The 18,346-nt window shown below is 46.1% G+C and overlaps 1 protein-coding gene across 1 annotated transcript in view; it reads left to right on the forward strand.

The window, feature by feature from the left end:
• GRIN2A (glutamate ionotropic receptor NMDA type subunit 2A) overlaps nt 1–18,346 on the forward strand; it is a 367,443-nt gene that overhangs the window by 288,110 nt on the left and 60,987 nt on the right. Inside the window, exons 5-8 of the mRNA XM_047087732.1 lie at nt 6,048–6,253; nt 12,368–12,536; nt 12,646–12,799; nt 18,038–18,163. Of these exons, the coding sequence (XP_046943688.1) occupies nt 6,048–6,253; nt 12,368–12,536; nt 12,646–12,799; nt 18,038–18,163 (655 nt within the window). The remainder of the gene's footprint in view (nt 1–6,047; nt 6,254–12,367; nt 12,537–12,645; nt 12,800–18,037; nt 18,164–18,346) is intronic.

Below are 18,346 nucleotides of genomic sequence, written 5' to 3' on the forward strand. Positions count from 1 at the left end.
CTCAGGTGAGCTAGAGCCCCACTTCAGGTAAAACATGAGCCTCGCTTCAGGTGACCCCGCTTCTCTCTTTCTCTCTCTCTCTCTCTCTGTCTCTGTCTCTCTTTCTTCATCTCACTCGTGCCCTCTCTCTCTCAAAAAAATAAAAATAAAGAGAGAAACCAAATTTCATAGAGATTAAGCAGCACGCTGGGTTTTACCGACAGAGTTTCAGTTCTTGCTTTGCCATTTACGTTGTGACCTGCACAAAACGGGTCTCTTTGAGCTTCAGTTTACCTACCGAGCAATGAGGACAGTCATCCTTCCTCACCTTCTGGAGTTGATCTGAGAACTGAGTCAGATAATGCATGGGAAATTCTCAGCACTGTGCTTGGAAACACACAGTAAAACCCCCAATAAATGTTAATGATTGGCTTTATCAAACCCCCCAATAAATGTTAATGATTGGCTGTATCATCATCGTCCAAGTTCCCACAGCCGGGGCTTGGCCACGTCAGGGTTTGAACCCACGCCCCTCTGCAGAGAACCAGCAAGAGCCAGCTTTGAGCGAAGCTTCAGATTTGGGCACTGCTGGCTTTTGTGCAGCAGACAACTCCCAACCAAGAAGGCTCTGGAGACCTCGTTCTTTCTTCTCCGCCTTCCAGCTTGGTTCTCCGAGCCATCCTGTCTTCTTCAGAGTTGGGCATGTCACCGGGGCCTCTGCAGGGACAGGGCCACTGTTTAGAATTCTCCATAATTAAACCTCAAGTTGCAAGCTGCACAGCCTTCATTCACCCCTTTCTAATTCTCTGTCACCCTGATCCCGATAAGGAGGGAGCTGGAGGGCAACTTCTCCCGTGCTTTGCATGGAGCTTTAGATCCGAAAGACCTTAGAGATCATCGGGTCCACCCTCACTCCCCATCTCTGTCACAGGGGAAGAGACTGAGACCCAATGAGATCAAAGGTCAAGGGCGTGTTGTCAAGGGAAGTCGGGTCTCTGCCTCCTCAGCCGGCGCTTCTGCTGCAGAGGCTCACTGTTTCCCCAAAGAGAAGGCACCATAATGAAATTGAAATATTTTCATTTGGTGGTTGATGGAACTGAAGTTCAGAAAGATGCTGTGCTTGCACAGGGTCACAGGGATTTGAGCCTGTCTCTCTGACCCCAAGGCTCATGGTATTAATTATTCTGTCTCCTCTCCCTCTGTGCCATGTGAGGGAGAGAAAAGAACGGTCCCTGTGGGGATGAGGCTGATCCCTGGGAAGTTGATGGGTCGGTATGTGCGCGTCCACGTGGGTGTATCCAACACAGACATACACAAGTGTGGCTTCCTGTCCCGATCGTGTGTAGATCTGACTGGAAGTTTGGCAAGGCCTCGTGGAACTTCATTTTCCCTTTGGGCTCCAAAGACAGGACCATGGCTTCCACGGTGACTGTATCACTTCAGTTGCTCTGATGCCTTGAGAACTTACACCAGGGGGACTGTCGCGGCCAGGAAATGTACGGACTCCAGGTCAGGCAGGACTGCTGACCTAAAGTTATGGACTCTGCCACGTGGGGTGTGCACGACCCTGGAGCAAGAAAAAGGTCCAGTTTCGAGAATAGCAGGACAGTCACCCTCAGCACAAAGACGGGAGCCGGGAGAGTGCTGGATCACTACTGTCCTCAGGGTACACGGGGTCCATCCGTTTGGGATACGACTGTTAGAGAAGGGCACGTGCGGAATTCATATTCTGTGCCCATTTAGTGCCTGTGGACACTGAGGCAAGCATAGGTGATGTGAGTGAAAATTCCTCTCAATTCAGGGTTTATTCCTTTGACTGTTGACGTCCTGTCGAACACTTGAGAGCGGCCAGAGCCCCTTTTAAATTGGCATTGGCATGATGGTCTTGGATGTGTCTGGAAAATGTAATACACAGAGGCTTTTCGGCAGCCTCTCTCAGTGGCTCTGCGTGTGGGGGACTGAAGTCGATGTGAAGCGTGAGTGAAGGGGAGAATATAGGTTTCGGTACCTCAGTGTTTTGCTGAGGGTGCAAGATTCCATAGCTGAGGCGAACGTGCACACACTGATCAGTCTACTAGTAGTTTCCGACTCACGGACATTTTTAAGAATTCAGGTCAGGTGCTCATTGATTCGATCAGCAGCTGTCCATTAACTCCCTCCTTTCGCCAGGCCCTGAGTTTAGAAGCTGTGATCCTCAAAATCCATCAGTGTGTATTTGAAAATCCCTCCTAGCCTGGGAAATTGTCATCTCATCAGAGAAACACATAGCTTATTGAGGTATAATATTATTACGCAAACAGAAATTGGATATTTAAATCGAATTAAGGGTTTGTGAATGAAATGTTACCATGTCTGGGAGTTCCTTCAGTGTAATACAGGGGAAGTGGGTGGCAGTATAAATGAAACAAGATTGGCCATGAGTTAGTAATTATTGCCACTAGAGAATGGGAAGATGGTGATTCATTACCCTAGTCCACTTTTGCATAAGTTTAAAATTTCCCATCAAGAAAAAGAAAACAAGGATGGGGGCACTTGGGTGGTTCAGTCGGTTAAGCTCCCGACTTCGGCTCAGCTCATGATCTCACGGTTTGTGGGTTCGAGCCCCGCATCGGGCTCTGGGCTGACAGTTTGGAACCTGCTTTGGATTCTGTGTCTCCCTCTCTCTCTCTCTCTCTGCCCCTCCCCTACTTGCACTCTGTCTTTCAAAAATAAATAAACATTCTAAAAAAAGAAAAGAAAACAAGGATGAATTGAGGGGTCATAGAACTCCCACCTTCATCCAGGTTACAGAGGGACATATATCTCCAGTGACTTCCATTCATCTTTTCCCTCCTGGCGAACAGACTGGGTGAACTCTTGAGGTAAATCTCAGCTCCTCACGGGGACCTGCAGGGCTTTGCATCATCTGGCCCCTGCGTGTGTGGAGTGCTTTCCCTTCCTTCCTTCGCTCCCCCAAACCAGCCCCCCACCACTCATCTTGGACTTCCAATCTTGGTTTCAGTGCCACCTCCTCAGGGAACCCCTTTGGGATTTCTTCCCCCCCATTTGCTCTCTTACACCCAATTTTTCTTTCTTCCTCCCAGTTCGTATGGTGTATGTTTTTGTGTGATTATTTGACTCATGTCTGTCTTCCCAATTAGCATAAAAATTCCATGCAGGTAGAAACTTCACTGCATGCCTGACATTCTCCTTGGTGTCTAGTGTAGTGCTTGATACCCGAAGGGCCACTCCATAAATACTTATGGAGTGAAAAAAATCTCTGTTAATCCCGTCTACAAACACTGGACTGACTCCGTTCAAATCCCTTGTGAAAATGCATATGGGAGGGTAAAGTGAAGGCACTCTGTTTTCTCCTATGTGGTATATAGAATCCTGGGGCCAGGATTTGGGGATCTGGGGAGCCTACCAGAGCAGCCTGTCAGACTCAGAGGAGGAGGGGGCTCTCAAGATGTAGGGCAGCATGGAAACAGCAGCTTCGGCCCTGATCAAGGTTTTTCAACCACCACCTGCTCCCACCCTCCTTGGCTGACCGGTGGGTGCTTACGTAGACATGGGAAGGGAGAGACTAACTTAGGGAGATCTGGGGAGTTACTGCACTCCAGGAAACCTTCGCCACCTCTCTCCCCAGCAGTCAGCCTTGGGCGGGGACCTTTGTCTGACTCCACGGTGTAGGGGACAAGATGTGGTCAATGACATCACCAAAGATTCTGCTGGCTAAACAGTCTTTGCGTTAATTTATGTTTCTTGGGACATCCGGGGCTGTCTCTGCCGGGAAGGAAGGGTCTTGGAGCTATACTACGGTTACCACGGATCACTTAATAGAAGCACGTTTGGATTCACACAGCCCTATGGTAGGGTTCTGGTTCCCTCGCTTCCCAGCTGCTTGAGTTTGGGCAGGTTACACAACGTCTCTGTGCTTCAGTTCTCTGAACTGTAAAGTTGGAATAATAATCCTTACCCTGTAGGATTTGTGGGGATCAGAGTAACTGGCAACATTGATACATTTCCTGCCTACACAGGAGTGCTCAAAAGTGACACCCTTATGAGACGGCATGAAAGAGCTGCCGTGGAGAGGTGCAAAGTTCTGTGTTAGTGGGGAGAGCAGGAATGCCCTTCCCGATTAGTGATATTTGAGCCAAGTCTTGAACGCTAACTACAACAATAAAAACGTGGTGGCAGCCACCATGTACGTTACATGCTGAGTTCTGTGCTCAGTGCTTCGTGTTCATTTTGGCTCATCCAGAGCTCCCCACAGTCCTGAAAGGCATAACCTGGTGCCATCTGCATTTTGCCGATAAAGCTCAGAGAGGTTAAGTGACTTTCCCAAGGCGAGCCAGCTCATGGGTGAAGCCGGGATCAACACTTAGTTCTGTTTGACTGCCGTAAGCCATTCTCTTACCAACTAAACTACTCAGCTGCTCTTGAAGGTTTGCGTTTTCCAAGAGAAGTGGAAAGAAAAGGGATTGATGGAACTTGTCCCAAAAGAAAAAGCTTGGAGATCTCCTATTTGCTTATGTATTGGTATTAGTTCCGTCTTTGCCCTACAGCCAATGGATAGGTTTATCCATCATTGTTTCCTGGCTGGTGCCAGGACATAGTCAGTGCTCAATAAATCTGTGTTGAGTGAATGAAGAACGTGATGGGCTCAACATTCTCCCCAGCCTGTGTTACACATAGCAGCACAGGCAGATGAACAAGTGTGTTTGCCCAGATTACCTTACTGCTTATGCTACTGTCGTAAAACAGAAGGTATCACCGAAGCTGGACAGTTTTGCCATTGGCCGCATGGAACATTGTGCTCTAAGCAGCAAACATTTTCCAGTCCAAATGATGAGGCAATCTGAGGGCACTCCGTCTGCCTTATCTCCTTCCACGCCGTCACCCCTTTCGGCGTCCGACATGTTTGAATTCTCTTTATGGGCCTGCAATTCGTTTCTGGTGACACTCAGGTTACAGGAGGGGAGGTGAGCAGGTCACGTCAATGCAGACAAGCCTGGACTTGGCACTTAGCATCTCAGACAAGGTGTTTCCTTGAGGTTGATATTACAAACGAAGCTGTGACCCGCGGTGTCAAGCAATTGCGTGTGGGAGCGAGAGGAAGAAGGAAAAAGCGTGATACCGGGAGCGGCTTCTTCCCGGTGCATGTCTGAATAATGCCAATAAGCTGTCAAATAAAATTAAGGTTCAAAACATACAGGCTTCAGTTTGATTTCACTAACATGCCGGCTGCCGCTTAGAGAGGGAACAGGTCGGTGCTGTTTTGACGGGTCTTGGTGCTAAGCGCTGAAAGTCTCCTCTCCAGGTCGAATTAATAGCAGTTCACCTTAATTTGCAACTTAAGTAGAACGATATCTGAGGTTGAAATGAAGCCCTTCATTTCCTCTCCTGCTCACCCTCCTTGTGTTGACTTTCCTGTCCGTCCTCCTTCCTTCTAGCTCTCCCACATCATCTCCCTGTCTCCTCACCCTTTCTCTTGGCACCTTCTAAAAGTTTCTCCCTGTCCTTGTCTCTCTCCTGTACTTCAAAGAAAAAGTGTGGAGTCCCTACTACGTGCCGGGCTCTGCGCTGCCTGCTTTTCACAGACGGTCTTGTTTAATTGCCACAACATCCTTGTACAGTAGGTGGAGTTGTGCTATTTATAGGTGACACACAGAGGTTCACAATGACTCAGAGCTTAACTAGGGTTGTGCAGCTGGTACATGGCAGAGGTGGGAATCCAAGCCTAGATTTCTCTGATGCTAAAGGTCCATGCTGTTCTCCCGCCGCCAGTGGTCCCGAAATCTGCCAGAACCTTGGAATCTCCTGGGGAGATCTCGCAATCTCAGTGCTTGGGTACCGCCGCCGTATTAATTAGCCTGGGAGAGGCGGGCCTGGGGGCCGTCCAGGATTCTTCTTCTCCTTTATGTCTGTTTTTCTTAGCATCTACACCAAAGTGTATGTTGAAGTATATAGCAGAAAAGCCCTCAGGATGGGTAGGGTTCTTGTCCCAGACCTCTTATGGGGAAGGACTTGCCTTTCTAGAAGGTGCTGCAAGAAATCACAGGTGTGCCTTTGCCTTCCTGATGCAGGTGGGCAAGTGGGAGAACCAGAGCCTGAGCCTCAGGCACGCCGTGTGGCCGAGGTACAAGTCCTTCTCAGACTGCGAGCCGGACGACAATCATCTGAGCATCGTCACCCTGGAGGAGGCCCCCTTTGTCATCGTGGAAGACATCGACCCGCTGACCGAGACGTGCGTGAGGAACACTGTGCCGTGTCGGAAGTTCGTCAAGATCAAGTGAGTCCGGGGATGCTGTCGGTTGGATGTGCCCTGTCCTTTAACACAGTCTGTGTCATCGACAACAGTGGTATCTGTAATATAGTAGTAAAATTTAATACACAATAGCTTATTATAATAGTACATCATAACCTGTGATACTAGATTTTTTAAATTTTTTTTTTTCAACGTTTATTTATTTTTGGGACAGAGAGAGACAGAGCATGAACGGGGGAGGGGCAGAGAGAGAGGGAGACACAGAATCGGAAGCAGGCTCCAGACTCTGAGCCATCAGCCCAGAGCCTGACGCGGGGCTCGAACTCACGGACCGCGAGATCGTGACCTGGCTGAAGTCGGACGCTTAACCGACTGCGCCACCCAGGCGCCCCAAGATTTTTTAAAGACTTCAGTAAATAGCTGGACTTATGCCAGCTGGTCTGCATTCACTTACTTCCGGCAACGGCAATTGCAGGTAGGTGGTATTACCCGTCTTAGAGATTTAAACTGAGTTATGGGCAGATTAAGAAACATGTTCAGGGCCATGCAGCTGGTAAATGGAGGACCTAGGACCCAGACGCCGTCCACCTGCTTCACTGCCAGTCCTTAACCTCTCTGCCAAACTGATCCTCCCCTTTGGTCTTTCCTTAAAAAAAATTTTCATGTTTATTTATTTTTGAGAGAGAGACAGAGACAGAGTGCGAGCAGAGGAGGGGCAGAGAGAGGGAGACACAGAAGCCAAAGCAGGCTCCAGGCTCCGAGCTGTCAGCACAGAGCCCGAGGTGGGGCTTGAACCCATGAGCCGCAAGATCATGACCTGAGCCGAAGTGGGAAGCTTAACCGACTGAGCCACCCAGGCGCCCCCCAAAAATTATGTTTTAATTTTTCTGGCTGCTCCCTCCTCCAGCCCTGCACATCTGCTTCCTTCCATCTCTTGTATGTATCCCAGACACAAACTTTTCAAAAACTTTGAAAACTTCCCTCTGTGTGGAGGTCATGATACAGCTGTACCCCTCACATATGACCTTTTGATGTGATCAGCGTGGAACTGACCTTCTGGAAGTGTCCCAGCTCACCGACAGCAAGCCCACATCACCTCTGGGCCGTTTCCTCATTTATTAACAATCAAAGGAAGAACTGACCATTTTTATGAGAGCTTCTGGTTAAGTTTCTCCCTAATATGTAGGCCCTTTGGAGAAGCATAAAGCTTTATGACCAGGTCTAAGGCCCTGGTTATAGTTTTCTGGTGCAAACACAAAGACACGGCCCTTGTGGGGGATTTCACCAACAGGAAAAGGCCTACCATTGGAATATTTCTGTGAGTATTTTCTGAGTGTGTCCTTTCATCTGGATAATTCTCTTGTGTCTTTTAAGTCTTAACCACTCCCTCCCCAAGTTGGGTTTGTTCCTCCTCCTTCCAAAGAAACCTGGAGGGTCTCTGTACCTTGGTCTGTTCAGGGCACTGTGACAAGTCACCACAGACTGCATGGCTTAAACACAGACACTTCTCATAATTCTGGAGGCTGGAGTCCACGGTCAAGGTGTCCAACCAGGGCCCTCTGGTTTGAGACGGCCATCCTTTCACGGTAGCATCACATGGTAGAGAACGGACAGAAGAGAAGCAAGTTCTCCTGTGTCTGTTTCCAAGGACGCTAATCCCATTCATGAGGCCCTCACCCTCTGACCTAATGACCTCCCAAAGGCCCCACCTCTTGACCCCATCACATTGGAGTTGAGAGTGTCAACACATGAATTTGAAGGAACTCAAACATGGAGTCCCTACCACTCGATCTCTTTATCACCCGATTTTATGGCTTATAGTTTGTCTTTCTCCCTGGAGGGTAAGCTGCCTAAATACAGGAAACATGGCTTCTTAGTCTTTGTACAGCCAGGGACCCACAAAACATGACACGGTAATGTTGATAATGATTGAACAGATGAGCACCTGGATACTTTTTGTCCCACTCTGCAGATTCTGACCGAAGCCTTCATTACACAAGGTGCAAATCCCCAGGGCTCAGCGCTTGGGACAAAGATTTTTTTTTAATATGATTGTTAAATGTATTATGAAGGCAGATTCTGGTTTGGAGGGAAAAAAATTTTTTTTTATCAATGAGAAGCTTCTTTGGAGTTAAAATTCTGAATAGATTAGTCAATAAATAAATATACTTGAAGCACAGTTCTTGTGTGAGGCATAGAGCTGTGCTGAGCTGGGACGACAAAGGACGGGATCTTACGGTATAGCGTGTACACAGCTCAAAAACAACTCAGCCCGGAAAGGAAGGACAGATTCGTGTTACGATACGCCTGGTGAAGGATATAAATAAGGCGGTGTGATAAGAGACTAACTTGAGGTGAGATGCAAGATGACCCAGAAAAGGATGACGAACGTGTGAAAAGCTGGGGGGCTGGCGGGGAGGGAGCCTTCCAGGTACAGGGAACAGCAGCTGCAAAGTCCCCGAGGGAGGAGAGAGATTAGCAAGTTTGGGCAACAGAAGGAAGCCCAGTGCAGGGCTAGAGAGTGATGAGCTGGCAGGGGGTCGGGGGGGAGATGGAAGGGGTAAATGTGGGAACGTTGTCCCAGGAGATTTTGATTTGGACGGGTGTTCCTGGAGTACAACGTGGTCCGATGGAGAAGGCAGAGTGTTGGGTGTGAGGCCAAGACTGTAACCTCAGTAGGGCACCCCCTTTATGACAGCAATGCCTGCTTTGTCTCAGTAGGGCCAATCCAGTAGGGCCTCTTGGGATCCACAGTCAATAACAGGAGCTTCAAATCTTTAAAATCAGAAGCCTTGGAGTTGACGACGGTAGGTCACCGAGTCCTGAGCCACATTCGTATGGAGAAAATGAACCCCCCAATGAATTACTCTCTTTAATAGAACTGACTTTTTTTTTACCGGACAATATAAACAGATTAACAGGTTCAAATTCACCTTTTTGGTTCCTGTGGGAGGTGGCAGCTTGCGGCTTCCCTTTTCCCACTTGGCGACAGGACAAGTTTACTGAACATCGAGGTGAAATCGAAGTGTCTGAAAGCCATAGACAATTACTGGGACCCGTTCGTCCCAACATTAACACATAGCAGATCAATTGCCTTTCCTAAAGGTAATATCTCTGAGGCAGGCCGGTTGGTTCTAAGAAGGATTCTGTGAGGTAACATGATTATATTTTTTCTGGGTGATAATCTCCCAGGGTAAAGCGTTTGTCTCTCACTTCTGGCAAATGGTGGGGTCTTGAGGACACAAATCAATCTTCTAAAAACATAGGTGACAGGAAATGAGCTGAGAAACCAAGCGTTTCTTTTCATCTGTTAGTTGGGTGTTAGGGCATAAAGAGAGAATTGAGGAAAAATTAGCTGGCTTGATATTTTGGGGAAAAACGGCCATACTGCCAGTGAATCCCCCAAACTGTCAAATTGTTGGTAAGAAGAGAGGATATGTATTCTTAAGCACTTACCTGAGAGGCGCTTTGCATATTTGTTTTCATCTTCCCAACTATCCCACAAGGTAAGCCCTCACCTTTTCACTTTGCAAGTAAACTGAGGCTTACAAGTGAGGAGACTTATCTGCATCTTCCTGGTTGTTAGGGGCAAACGTAGGACCTGAAAAATGGCTCCATCTGACTTGCATGGCCGTGATCCTGTCCACTCGCCACACTGGGAAACTGCAGAACTGGAGAGCTGGGTCACTTATTGGATCCCTTTCCCCACATTGGCTTCTATGGGTCATCCTTTCTTTTGGATGAGGGTGGGAAGCAGGGAAAGATTGCACTGGGCACATTTTTTAGATGGCTGTGTAGTTAAGTCACGCCCCCCCCCCACGCACGTATACAAGGGCTGTGATGGGAACCAATTGAAAATTTCTACTTACAAGCGGGTCTGTGTTTCCAGAATCCCCATGATAAATTCATCTGTTGCATTCGCTGCATGTGTCTTTTTCACCCTGTGTCCTTAGGGTTTAATTCCATGTGTTATACACAGTAGGTACTCAGTGGGTGCTTGTTGGGTGAAAATGCATTAATGACCATGGGTATCTATAAATATACCTAGTATTAGGAGACACAGGGGGGATAATTAACTCATTAACTGGCCGAGGTTCCCACCAATGCCAAAGAATACCACCGTATGCCTGTGACCCTGAATCTTAAGCCTGGGGCATTCATAACTCCTGTCCGGACTCTCCCAGGAATCCTGACCAGGGGAAGGAAGACCCTATGATAGACGAAGAGAGGGGAAAGAGATAGAAGGAGACACAGGTGGGAAGAGGGAGAGAAGAAGCATTGATGCATGGCCATGGTGGCCAGGAAGAAAAAGAGAGAATTGGATCTGACCATGTTTTTCAAAGAGCCACAGATCAATACCCAGCAGGAAATTGTTATTTGGACATGCCATTGATTTAATGTACCTAGGACACATTTCTATCATGTTTATGGCATTTTGCAACCCGCTTCCATTACTCAAAGTCACATTGTCAAAAGAATCCATGTTCATGGACAAAGATATACATCAATGGTGCTTGATGTATGTGTATATCTGATTATATATGTAGTATATACTCACTGCAGTTGTTCTTGGGGGGGGGAGGACTAAGAATATGAAAAAGAGAAAAAGTTATTTCTCGCCATTCAAAAATAGCTTTGCTTCATATTTCATTGTTTTTCCATCCAGATATGGTTTATAAGCTCATCTGTTTTTATATAGCCAGGACTGTTCTGTATACATCACTGTGTAACCTACTTTTTTTTCTATGATATGGAAATGGAAGTGATTTCCTATTGTGATGTTGGATTTCCACAAACATCACTGTGGTGCTTAGGTAACAGTCTGCTGTGTAGATGAGCCAGCAACAGAATATTCAGACAGAGCACGTATCTCGTGACATGCATAAGTCAGAGAGCTGAGCCAATGGGATGCCCCATCACAAGGTAGCCCAAGTGTATTGCCCAGAGAGCTGTTCATCGTCCTACACGAACTGTCTAACTGGGAAAACCCTGTTTCCTTCCTTTTTTAAGGCATTTCTGATTTGTATGGGTGTCCTTTGAATATGACTCGGCCAGGTTAATAAAGCAAGGTGGCTGGTGCAAAGCAACATATGTCACCTTGGTAGTTGATGATAGCTTTTAAGAAAGCAGTACCCTGTGTATTTTAACAGGGCTTTTTCCTGATCAAGGACACTGCTATTTAGTATGTCACCTTTTACACTCCTGCTATGTAGGGAGGGAGGGAAAATGAAATGAACGAGCCTGCATTTGACAGATGACTCTATCAAGACACATTAAGTCCGTGGACTCAGGCACAAGGTGGACCCCAAGTCTTCTGATTCTCAGCCAAGTTTTCCTCAGTAAGGAAAGTGCCCTTCCTACGTAAGGCAACCGTTATTTCTTCTCTTTGGTTGCAAACCTTTATCTGCAGTGGTAGGATAAAGCAAAACTCTCCTCCCACTGAGAGTTTTATGTCTTCCTTCCTTCTTCTCTTTTCCTGTAAGCGTTTATAGTGTGGCTTAGGTCATGTTACTGAACTCTGGTCAAAAGAGGTTGTATGTGTTATAAACTTAAGAATAAGTCAGTTAAGTGTCTGACTTCAGCTCAGGTCATGATCTCACAGGGTGTGAGTGTGAGCCCCGTGTCAGGCTCTGTGCTAAGAGCTCAGAGCCTGGAGCCTGCTTCGGATTCTGTGTCTCCCTCTATGCCTCTCTGTCCTTTCCCTGCTCACGCTATGTTTCTCTCTCTCTCTCTGTCTCTCTCTCTCTCTCCCTCCCTCCCCCTTTCTATCTCTCTCAAAATTAAGCGTTAAAAAATTTTAAAAAAGAATAAGAGGCAGTAACTCTTATCAGTGTAATGGGGGAGACAAATACTACCTAAGAGAAATGTCATGAAGGGTAATCCAACAATTAGTAGAAAGCATGGTACATGGTACAAATAATAATCACTCAATAAAAGTTAGCCATTGTCATGGTTACGCTCATCCTTAAGAACACCTTCTACCTGTGCTGTTGTAAACTACTGCATGTCCTTGGAAAAGCCACGTTCTCATTTTTGAGCCTCTATTTCCCACATGGATATAGCGGAAGCGTATAGGTAATGACTGCCAACAAATCTTCCGGCGCTAATATTCTACGGTCTCGCGGTGTTTTCCTACAGCAATTCAACTAACGAGGGGATGAATGTTAAAAAGTGCTGCAAGGGGTTCTGCATCGATATCCTGAAGAAGCTCTCCCGTACCGTGAAGTTCACCTATGACCTCTACCTGGTGACCAACGGGAAGCACGGCAAGAAAGTTAACAACGTGTGGAACGGAATGATCGGTGAGGTAAGTGGTCTTCCTCCCCCTAGGGCTGTCATCCAGACTGGGGACCGCAGTGCTCAGGGGCGGTGGGAAGGAGGAATAAAGGCGCTGTGCTCCTTTGCCTCGTGTGCAGGTGGTCTATCAACGGGCGGTCATGGCGGTCGGCTCGCTCACCATCAATGAGGAGCGTTCTGAGGTGGTGGACTTCTCTGTGCCCTTCGTGGAGACGGGGATCAGCGTCATGGTTTCAAGAAGCAACGGCACGGTCTCACCTTCTGCTTTTCTAGGTATGTGAACGCCATGGTCGCTGCCATTTACCTATGAGGAATTATAGGTATTTGTCTTGTTGGCTCAAAGGATGGAACCAAGGAGGACCTTGCTCACTTCCATTTAACAACATCAGTGTGTTCCAGAGTGTGTCGTATTTGGTGTGTTTCTTTTTCTTACGTTTATTTTTGAGAAGGAGAGACAGAGACAGAGCGTCAATGTGGGAGGGGCAGAGAGAGGGAGACAGAGAACCTGAAGCAGGGCTCCAGGCTCTGAGCTGTTAGCCCAGAGCCTGACACGGGACGCGAAGCCACGAACTGTGAGATCATGACCTGAGCTGAAGTCAGACTCTCAACCAGCTGAGCCACCCAGGCGCCCCCAAAGTGTGTCATATTTGAATGATCTCAATTCACATCCCCCCTGTCACCCCATTAACATCTTTCATTTATCTCTAACTTGGAACTATTGGCTGAAAATACAAGCATGTATTCAGATACTGGTCTTGATTGTGTGCAATGTAGATTAGTAGATATATGTCTTAGAGCCTTGAAAACATTTAAAAAATAAATCTTCTGTCCGTAGGTCATTTAAATCAGCCCATAAGCCTTTATATGGTATCCTCGTTCCCATCTTCCACCCCTCGCTGATGTGACAGCCGTTTATTTACTGGCTGTAAAGGTGAAATAATGATGAACGTGCCGTGATTTATACCAGCACTCTGATAAACAAAATAGAAGTAGCTGGAAGAGCGTACACTGATTGAAAATTAATGGAATTGTATTTTAAATGTGACTGTCCTTCAAGCTGAATGGTTTGGAAGGGAGGAAATTCCTTACTCTTAACTATTCCATAAATGTATGTTTTGACATAAGTTTTGTTTTGTTTTGTTTTGCTTTTTTTGTCATTTGTGTTTGTGTTTTTGTTTTGGTTTGTTTTAGAGCAAAGTAGATCTCTATTTTCTATCTTGTTTTCCTTAGCAGTGTCAGTATTTGTGCATTAAGTAGCCTGGCTACAGGTGTAGAAACTGCGTGAGACATACCCAAGTGTTATTTTTTTTTCTTTAAAGGATGGTATTGTGTGGAGTGTTTGGTTACCATCAGTGGTTTTTGACAGTAGCTATCTTGGAGATGGTGGGATTTAAATTCCCTTTTCCTTGGCACCCCCATCAGTGGGTTTGTCCCAGATTTGGGAAGGTGAAATTGAACATTGACCCCAAAAGCAAACTGCATGACAGAGGGAACTATTAAAGTCACTGAAATTTGTTACATTTTTCCAGACACACACACACACACACACACACACACACACACACACACACACCCTTGTCTGGTAGAGAGCTAAAACTTGCAGATGAGAGCCAGTCTGTGGACACTGGCTCCAAGCCCATAGTCTTACTTGTCCACCATCTTCTTTTATATGTCATGGCGCATCCGGTGAAACCGTCTGTGTTTCATTCCCTTCAGTGGAACACTGGCTAACAGGATTTTGGGTGCCGCCTCACTCACAGAGACCTATGGATTTGCCATTTTCGTTTCTGATAATCCATTTAAGCTGTTGAAATCCTTACCACTCCCTGGATTTGATTTTGCACTCCTTGCTTCCATTCTCCTAACCTTTGTTGGAGTAACATGGACCTTGACACACACACACCTCATTATGTTCCTTTTGTGCCTTTGTCTGATATGGATAATGGACCCATATCTTAACAACAGAGCCTCACTACACCAGGAGAAATGCAGCCGCCCGATAGGGACGACACGGGCAGAATCTTAACGATGATCGGGAGACCCTCATGCACAAGCCACTGCTTATCACCATCTCCCATTACCTGGCAGACTCTGTAACGGAGCTCTTTGGCCCTGGGGGTTAAGAAAAGGTTGGAGGAAGTGAGTTCATGGAAAGAATGGAAAGACATGTGTTTCCTTTCACAAGTTGTTGACATACCTCCATAGTGAGAGAACGTTTTTTCCAATTCAATCAGAGAAGAAAAAAATGCCAACAACTGGCTTGTCTCATAAAAAAAAAAAAGAAATGGGTTGCTGATATCAAATCTGGCCTCAACCCAGTTTCACCTAGATTTCTATCTTACCTGCATTAGTTGAACATTTCCATAAAAAGTCAAGCATTTTTGCTAAGTTTAGCCAAGCCTCCTTACCTGCCCCGCCTTATTCTTCCTCCTGTATCTTTAAAAATAAAGTAAAATAAATTGCAGCCAGAGGAAACTATTTTCAAAGCAGTTTTTACACAGTAGGCTTAATATGTTTTCTAGTCACTAAATTACATCCCTGTTCGATTCACTGTGCACCCCCTTATTTACGGCCATTATCTGCAGGTTTTGAAAGTCATAATGAGCCATGCTAAGCTACATTTTTCCATTCACTGGCTCAGTCTTCTGGAAGAGCCCAAACATTCAAAATCTGATTGCACTGCTCTTCATTACTTCCTGTCCTCTCTCCGCTAACTCCATTAACTCACGTCGGAAACGCTTGCAGGTAAAGCCTCCCAGGCTTTGTGTGCAAACGTAACCAGCCACTCTTCAAGGACAGAGGTGGCCTCTGGTGCAGTATTTCCATTCATTTACTTCCAAAGACTTTCCAAGCAGGTTGGATTGTTTGAGCCAAAGAAATGCTGATCTGGAGCCTCCTAGATGGAAGCCGCTTCACGGACAAATGTTGAATCTGTTTTAAGCCAGTCGAGGATGTAATCCGGAGCTATCCCAAATGTTTCTGGGTCATTCCTTAGACACTATAGATGGTGCTTCACCATTATTCCAGTGCTTTTATGTTGTGGTGGTGGTGGTGGCGGTGGTGTATTAACAGCAATCCTTAAGGGCACTTCATAGGCACCTAACTTATCAAAACCAGAACACTGGGGGCGCCTAGGTGGCTCAGTCGGTTAAGCAGCCTACTTCAGCTCAGGTCATGACCTCGCGGTTTGTGGGTTCAAGCCCCACGTCGGGCTCTGTGCTGACAGCTCAGAGCCTGGAGCCTGCTTCTGCTTCTGTGTCTCCCTCGCTATCTGCCCCTCCCCTGCTCATCCTCTGTCTCTGTCCATCTCAAAAATAAACAAACATTTAAAAAAAATTTTTTAATAAACATTAAAAAAAAACTTTTTTAAAACCAGAACACTATAGCAGGATCCTTTTATCTCCCTGCCATGCTCACAAGCCAAGGGGCAGGTGTCACTTCCAAGTGGGGAAACGTCTGGGATCAGTTGCTTGATCAGGCCTCCACCTTATTTTTGGAACAGTTAGTGTAAGCGTTAGGATGCATCAACTGCCAAATGAAGCCATGTGCGTGAAGTATTCAGTAAGGATGGCCCCTAATATGTTGTATCATGTTACTGCCACCTGCACTGGCAGTGAAGTTATCCGATGAATAAACGCGCATGTTTGAAACCAGGACACCTTTTTCAGGACCACGAACAGCACACCGCTACCGCCATTGCCACTGCTGGTTCTGGCTTTACCCGCGGAATCAAATAGCGCTTCCACTGGATGTACTGTGTGTGTGTGTGCCCAGCAAACATCACACACCATCAAGTGCTTTCCGTGATTGTGCTCTTTTACTCATCATGGTGACCCTCCTCCCGTCAGACGCACCATGCCGTTAACATACCCAGCTTGGAGAATTAGTTCACCATTTCTCTTCTTGAATATTGAGTGTGTTTAATCTCCTAATTATTTCTTTATTTCTTCTCCCTTTTGGGCACACCTCAATACCCAACTGCAATGATTTCAGGGATATAATATTGTTATTACCCAAGCTAATTTCAACTAAGATATATCATGGTTGCAACCTCATTGATTTCTTCCAACTCACCATGTGTTATTTAACCTAAGTAGCCTGTGCTGGTACCTGATCCTTTTTTAACATATCTGCACCATGGAAACTGCATTGCAAAGCATTCCTGCCAGTTTTTAAATTATCCAATGTAGTTAAAGCTTCGGACGTATTAGTTTCTTGTTATATAGTAAGCTCATTAAACTGGAATTTATGATGACCCCTAGCTGTGTTAGGTAGTCACAGGCTTTAATGATAGAGTGGCTTGCTACCAGCCTAGTTCTTTATGATTATTACCAGCTTCATCAGAAAAACAATTTAAAAATAATAAAATGCCTACTATTCAGGGTGTTATTGGGCTTCTTATATTTTACCCTCAGAAAATGTTTGCTTGTGATGAAAAGGATTATAACTTTATTGGTACCCAAGGGCAGTTTCTTCCCAATGATGCATTCAGGTGGAGATATGTTCATTTTCCAAAATTTTTGTCTGTGTTGATTTTCTAGCAAATCTGTGACCTGTGTGAATACAATGGCTCCATTCAGCCCATTTTCATATCCTCAATCAGACTGAATATAAGCGTTAATTCATTTTACATAAAATCTCTTAACTTTCTAGAGCATTCTAAGATTTAGAACCTTGTGACTTGGCCTGCCCTTCTGAGACATCCATATGAAAATGAGCTGATGTAAACTACTTTTAGGGGAAATTATCATCTCTCCAAATACTCCTTCATTGTCTCTCTTCTTTGAGCAATGCTTTTTTTCACCCAATTACCATGCGAATATGATATCCTCAGTTGACTTTTCAAATGCATTCAAGCCCATTTACAGCATCAACAAGATTTTAAAATTGTAGAGATCTCATCTGTCTGGAGCAGACGGCAGAGAGGAGAGTGTGGTAGTCCGAGCAGTGGTGGCAGACGTTGACCTTCCAATATTGATTGCTGTCAGCCCCCTGATTTTACGATCCTTTTCTACCAGGTCATAGTGTGCCCTTTCCTTCTGGAATTCCCCACACATCGTCCCTCCAGCATGTAAGAATCCAAGTGAAAATAAGAATAAAACCCATGCTGGTCAGCAGAAGCCTTAGAATTGACTCTTTGGGCCGGGTCTTGCTTCCCCATAGCATTGGTCCCCAGGATGATGCTATAATCCTATCGGACCCGACGGACTCTCTATTTGCATTCTTTTTCCCGTTTGTTTTTACTTTCCTTGACCCGATTTGGACGGTGTCCTATGCTCTTCTCTATTTTTACCCTGTTATGTACAGTCTTGTAAAATGCCTCAAATGTTCTGCAGCATGAAGAATGGTGGAGACGTATGAACCAACAGGGATTCATAGCTTCTTTTGAATGATCAGATGCTCATGAGGGAGGGGTGAGCCTGCCAACGGACCTCTGGGCTTCCCGCTGGCCCTGGTTGTGAGGATCCGCAAACTGACCGTGTTCCACTCCTCTGGCCTGTTCATCCGCAGAACCGTTCAGCGCCTCCGTGTGGGTGATGATGTTTGTGATGCTGCTCATCGTGTCCGCCATAGCTGTTTTCGTCTTCGAGTACTTCAGTCCCGTTGGATACAACAGGAGCTTAGCCAAAGGGAAAGGTGAGACCTCCCTCACACTGACCCTGTTTCATTGACTTTCGACAAAGATTTCAGGTGGAGAGCACATCCTCCTGTGTGGGCTTGCTCTTGGGTTCCATGAACGGTGCCAGGTCACCGATGCTACTGGTAACCCTGTACACTTTGCAGGTTATTTGCTTCAACTAAAGAGGGGATCAAACAAAA

The sequence above is a fragment of the Lynx rufus genome, unplaced genomic scaffold, assembly GCF_022079265.1.
Source record: "Lynx rufus isolate CCGP_SWC_20201006 ecotype Redwood Valley unplaced genomic scaffold, mLynRuf1.p SCAF_23, whole genome shotgun sequence".
NCBI classification, from domain to species: domain Eukaryota; kingdom Metazoa; phylum Chordata; class Mammalia; order Carnivora; family Felidae; genus Lynx; species Lynx rufus.